This window comes from Cryptotermes secundus, unplaced genomic scaffold (genome assembly GCF_002891405.2).
Source record: "Cryptotermes secundus unplaced genomic scaffold, Csec_1.0 scaffold181, whole genome shotgun sequence".
In the NCBI taxonomy this organism is placed as follows: Eukaryota; Metazoa; Arthropoda; class Insecta; order Blattodea; family Kalotermitidae; genus Cryptotermes; species Cryptotermes secundus.
In genome coordinates this window covers 2,224,932-2,230,634 of record NW_019723906.1, presented here as the reverse complement: position 1 = coordinate 2,230,634, position 5,703 = coordinate 2,224,932, and the positions used below count along the sequence as shown (strand labels likewise).

At 32.5% G+C, this 5,703-nt stretch overlaps 1 protein-coding gene across 3 annotated transcripts in view; it reads right to left on the bottom strand.

Annotated features, from left to right (window-relative positions):
* LOC111862044 (transferrin) overlaps positions 1 to 5,703 on the bottom strand; it is a 50,744-nt gene that overhangs the window by 40,471 nt on the left and 4,570 nt on the right. For 2 of the 3 annotated variants that reach the window (XM_023847108.2, XM_023847106.2), the window contains exons 2-3: positions 4,671 to 4,767; positions 993 to 1,138 (exon numbers count right to left, since the gene is read on the bottom strand). In XM_023847108.2, coding sequence (XP_023702876.1) covers positions 993 to 1,138; positions 4,671 to 4,767 — 243 coding nt within the window. Of the gene's footprint in view, positions 1 to 992; positions 1,139 to 4,670; positions 4,768 to 5,039; positions 5,073 to 5,703 lie in introns of those variants that run through there. The other variant, XM_023847107.2, reaches the window with a different exon arrangement.

Genomic DNA, 5,703 nt, shown 5'->3' with positions numbered 1-5,703 from the left:
TATCTTATTTTAAATGCATTTTATTCGGTAGATGAATACATGGCATACAGGCAACCATAATACACTATTGTTGTCTTTCCAAGATTATGTATTATCTAGATTTGTTATATGACTGCTTTTTATTTTATTATTGTGTTTTTATTTTATAATTCTTGAATATTTTAATTGTTGAGACTAGATTGCATTTTGCAATGTCATTTTGCTGACGAATTCAATATCCAGTCCGGTTCCCGGACAATGGATCTGTGAAATTATGTATCTTTGTATGTATGTATGTATATGTATATCATTTATATACAAGAGGAAAATAAGTGGGCCAAGAATTGAACCTTGGGGTACACAAAATTTTACTTCTGCCCAACTAGACGAGCTATTAATAGAACTGTTAGGGCCAAGGCCAAGGCCGTATAAGTAGAACCAATGGACAAGTTACTTAGTTGAGAGTTGACAGTTGAGACAGAGTTGTGAGATGGAAGAGAGCTGACAATCACACAAGCAGAAGACGACATTTTTTGGAGCATCTAAAGCAATGACTAATGAAGACATAGCGGACTGTGATGACTTATTATTTGCAGCAGTGGTTTGTTAAGTGTGTAGTTTAGTGATAGAATAATTATTTTTAGCTGCAAGTTACAAGTGTTCAATAAATCAAATTATCAATCCAAACTCCATATTTAGTCACTAACATGTGACAATAGGATTAATTCAGATGCTCAAATTATAAACTAAGAAGGAACCATACACAGTCGTAACAAATTCATAACCAGGTACATAACATTTTTTGATTAATGAATTTACGAGTAATATTTTTCTGATTACTGGTAATCTTGCAGTACTTTTCTTCCTATCCTGAGAAAGATCTGACTCAGAATGCTGAGTTACTAAAGTTTCTGTTAAAATTGACATCTCTAATTCTCTTTCCCTACATGCAAATACTCATTTCATTTGGTTAGTACAAAATCTGTCAAATCTCTTTAGAAACAATTTCTTACCATTTTTGTCTTCTTTGGAGTCTCGAATATCACCAATTACCACTAGCTGCTGTTTGGTATCGAATTTTGATGCCAAAATAGCTTCTTCAGCTGTGAATATTCCAAAATCTGCTTCGCCTCTTTCCAATTTCAGAGCACAGTCAGTACTGAAAGCAGTACAATGTCTCAGAATAATGGTTTTTTTTAGTTATTTTCCAATGATGTCTAAGCTGCATAGTTTATGCACTGTTGAATGAAAAGTGGTAGGTAAATTTAAAATTATGAAGAGTGTGGGTCTTCTAGGAAGATTGCATTGTCTGTTTTGAGATACTCTTCCAGCATTTATGTCAACTGAGAAAAACTACAACAAATTCAAGACAGCAGTTTCTCAACAGTCAGGTATTTTACACATCTGTAATGGTGTTTTCCATATATTACACAAATTATCAAAAAAGGTAATTTTTTAATATTTTATCATGTTACATAATTTCAAGATTGTTTACTGAATGACACTATTATTGCTTTCACTTCAGATTCCACAAAGCCTTAATGCTGGAATCATTGCAGATATCTGGATTTTAGAATACATGACATCAATGTGACAATTAATGGTATGACCTTTCTGACTATCTTCAAATGTGACTAATCCTATCTCTCTTGCACTGTCTGTCAGTCTGTCTCTCTACCCCCCTCCCCCAAATACAACCTAAGAGCTGGCATAGAATACTATAACATGTGTTGTATAATGGCTTATTCTTCCAGAATGTACTTTATCATACTGGCCTCTGCTAACATAACTAGCGTGAAGATAGAAACACTATACTCTTTGTAAGTTTTGAGGTTTTCACGGCGATGACTATGAAGAAACGTTTCGGAGGAACGTCAGCCAAAATGAAACTCGGCGCCAAAACCCAGAAGACAACTTTCTTCACTATACTCTTTGGTTCTGATTTTCATTTTGCCTGCTGTTCAGAGTATTCATTCTTATATGTGACTATTCTTAGAATAGATTTATTAAGTTAGTGTTTACCATTCTTATGCAGGAGTGCTTACTTAATTTACCTTACATGGACCCTTTTGAGTCAGGAGTTTTAAGTGTGCGCTGCAAACACGTGTGCATCACGTGTAATACAGCAAAAATAAAATGTCGAAAGTAGACATTCACTAGTTTTGTTGAAGACACTTGGAGTCAAAAATTTAAATTCTTATCTGTAAAGACCAGTCTGGAAAGGAAGAGTGACCTATCTCACACTAAAAAATTTAGGGAAAGAAACCATGCTGGAGTCTGCCACTCTTGAAACCAAAATTGAGAGCCAGCTTATGGAAATTAGAAGGTCCCATGGTATGTTTTACTACATGCATAAATTAGTTTAGTGTTTATGCTGAAGCATTCATATTATTTCCCTGTTTACTATGTAAGCTTAAAATGTTTAATTCAGAATTATTTATAAAATGTTATGATTGGTAATCATACGTTTACATTAGAAACGAAGAGGATTGTGGAAAGCAGATTCTATTACAAGTTATTTATGCCAGAATGGGTCCAGAATTGAAGGATCCATTGTTAAACCAAATTTCATGTTTATTGACATTATTTGGCATTCAGAGTTCATTAAATGACTGTAGAAAATGTGTGTGACTTCTTCTGATCTTTCATTATATGGGTTGTATAGATAATGCCTTTGGATATGGCACACATTTAAACAAATGACGTGACATTTCTATCACCCAGAACTTTTCATGTTTGGTTATATCATGTTATCTTTCCTCATACATTTCTATTATGTGTGGGTTGTATAGCAACCAAGCTTCTCCATCTCTCTCTACATTTCCATTTTCTGTCCTTCTATTCAATTTATTTATGTTCCGTAAATCCAGATACAGGTAGACACCATAGGATATGGAAGAAGTCAAATACAATATAAATACAATGACATCCATACAATAACAATTCTAATTGAAAAATTAATAAGATTACATATTATATAAATGTAAGTTAAATGTACTTATGCATCACAATTTGAGCCTGTTAACAGGTACAATGTCGATGGGTACATCACTAATAAGTAATAAGATTATAAAATACGTAGATCAAGTTAATTATACTTGTGCATCATAATTTGAGCCTTTTGTCAAAAACTGTCAATGAATACATCGTTAAAGGTTATAAAATAAGTAAGTAAAAGTAAAAGGAAGCAAGCAGTCTCCATTCATACATTCATAGATCCGCATAAGGGAGACTTGTGAATACAGTAAAATACAGTCAAAAATGGCAAGCGCGACAACAACATATATAAAAAATATTCTTCCAATGAGTATAATATAATTACTAGTATACAATTATGTGGCTATAATTTATTTATTCATTCATTCCTTCTTTTACATTCTTCGAGCCTTACTGGCTGGTAAACTAAAATAAACAGGGACAACAGAACAGATTAGATTGCTTGTCTGGATACAATTAGACAAACACATTTGAAAACATATTGTTCAGAGAACCGCTATGCAATGTGTGTGACTTCAAGCATGCATCGATCTATCAACGAACAACACTACAATAATCAAGTATGAAATATACAGCCATTCATTAAGCATGTAGTGAACCAGGAACTTTAATCAATATTGTGGTTAAAATATTCCTCCAGTGAGTAAAATGAATTTAGGAGAAGAAATCTTTTAAAGCAAATTAAAATTGTTTAATATGTTTAATATGTCTTTTATGTTTTGTATGAGATTGTATAAGTTTGACTAGCTCTATATCCTATAGGTGCTAAAGCCCCTGTACAGGATTTGTGGAGTTATTTAATAACAATAAACAATAAACAGTAATATCATGAACTATGTTCTTTATGCTAGGAGGGAGGCTGTTAAAAACCTTGATACAAAAATAATATGTTCCTTTTTGGAATGCTGACAAATTGCGTGTAGGATAGTGAAGGTTATTGCTGTCTTGTAACAATGCTATGAATTTGAGAGTTACTTTTAAATTGCTCCATTTTTGGCCATAAAAAAACAGGAGAGAAAATATATTGGAGGGGCAAAATTTTCATTTTTTTTAAACAATTCCCTTTAAGAGTCACTTTTCCTAGAATTAGTGATGATTCTAATTGCCCTTTTCTGGAGCCTAAAAATAAGGGTACTTTGGGGAGACTTGCCTCAGAAGATCAAACCATAAATCATTACACAATGAAAGTATGAGAAATAAATCATTCTCATTGTTTCCTGTGACATATAAAGCTTAATAGTCCTGATTGCATAACAGGTAGAGATCAATTTAGTGATGAGCCAGTCGACATGTCCTTTCCATGCCAAGATATTGTCAATAATTAATCCAAGAAATCTGGTGTGACATCTTTCCTAAACTGTTGTTCTCATCTTGGTCATGGGTTTCCTCTCAGACATTTCATTTTTTGTTACATGTTTTGAGCCTCATTTGTGACGTCTATCTTCTATCATTCTTAAAATTCATCCATACAATTTTATTCTGTTATTTATTAACTTATTTTTACAGGTGTGTGTATATATGCATGTTTTTTGTAAAAGTCTTAATAAGTAAATATTCAAGACATTTGTTTCAGGTTAAAATATTATACCCACATACACAAGACAGACATGCTTTAATATGCAGTCCATGATTATGTAACAATTACCTCTCCAACTTGTATAAAAAACGAATTGCAAATATATTATATAACTTACTTGTCAATAACTCTCACGCAGTTGAATTTGCTTTCAGTTTTTTTTAATTTGTCACAGTCATTTGTTGTTGCCTGTCTTTCTGTCACGCATATTCTATCTGGAATAAAGAAAAATCAGTTAGATCCAGCACCCTTACCTGAAGTAGGTACTTCATTGTTTGGAGGACTATGAAATGTTGAACATGCATACATATGACCATTTCTATGTGTACGTTTATTTTTCTTTAATTCATTCATTCATTTCTCTAATATTAACACTATGTCAGAGTGGTAGATTGTATCCATTGTGCCTGTTGAACAGAACGACAGATGGGCAGCAAAACTATACTTAATTTGGTGGTAAGAGTAAAGATTTTCATTGCCACACTACCAATAACTGATCCCATCACCCATTCCATAGCCATTCAAATGACTTATTAATGATGAATACAAAATGAGAAATTTTATGTTCTTGGCATATTGTTGATTTTCTTTGTGTCGTGCTTACATATCACTTAACTGCCATATTGGATGAGAAGAAACTTTTTATTATAATACAAAACAAAAACAAATGAATATAAATCACTATTACCAACTTGAACATTTTTACATTACTAGATTCTCAACATTCCTCCTTAATTTCAAAATGTTGTCAACATTATTAGCTGTTTTACAAAGTTAAATTGAATAACACTTAGTAATTTTGGTTTTCAGATTACAAAATTAGTACATGTAATTAAAATTTTCTCAGTCTTATCAAAATCAGACTTATTTCTTCTTAAGTATAATGTCTCTAAACTTGGTAAATTTCTCTGGTGATAGCAGTTTTGTTAAAATGTCTGCCACCTTAGTTTCAGTGTTACAATATTTGATTGAGAACAGTTTCTCTTTCAATTGTTCACTTATGTAGTGATACCTAATGTCTATGTGCTTACTCCTACGTGTTACTTGTCCAGATTCTATTAGCTTGATTGCACTGTGATTGTCGACACACAGTTCAGCTTCCACCCTTTTTCCTGTCAACTCCTCCATCAATAGGTATTTCAATTCTTTAC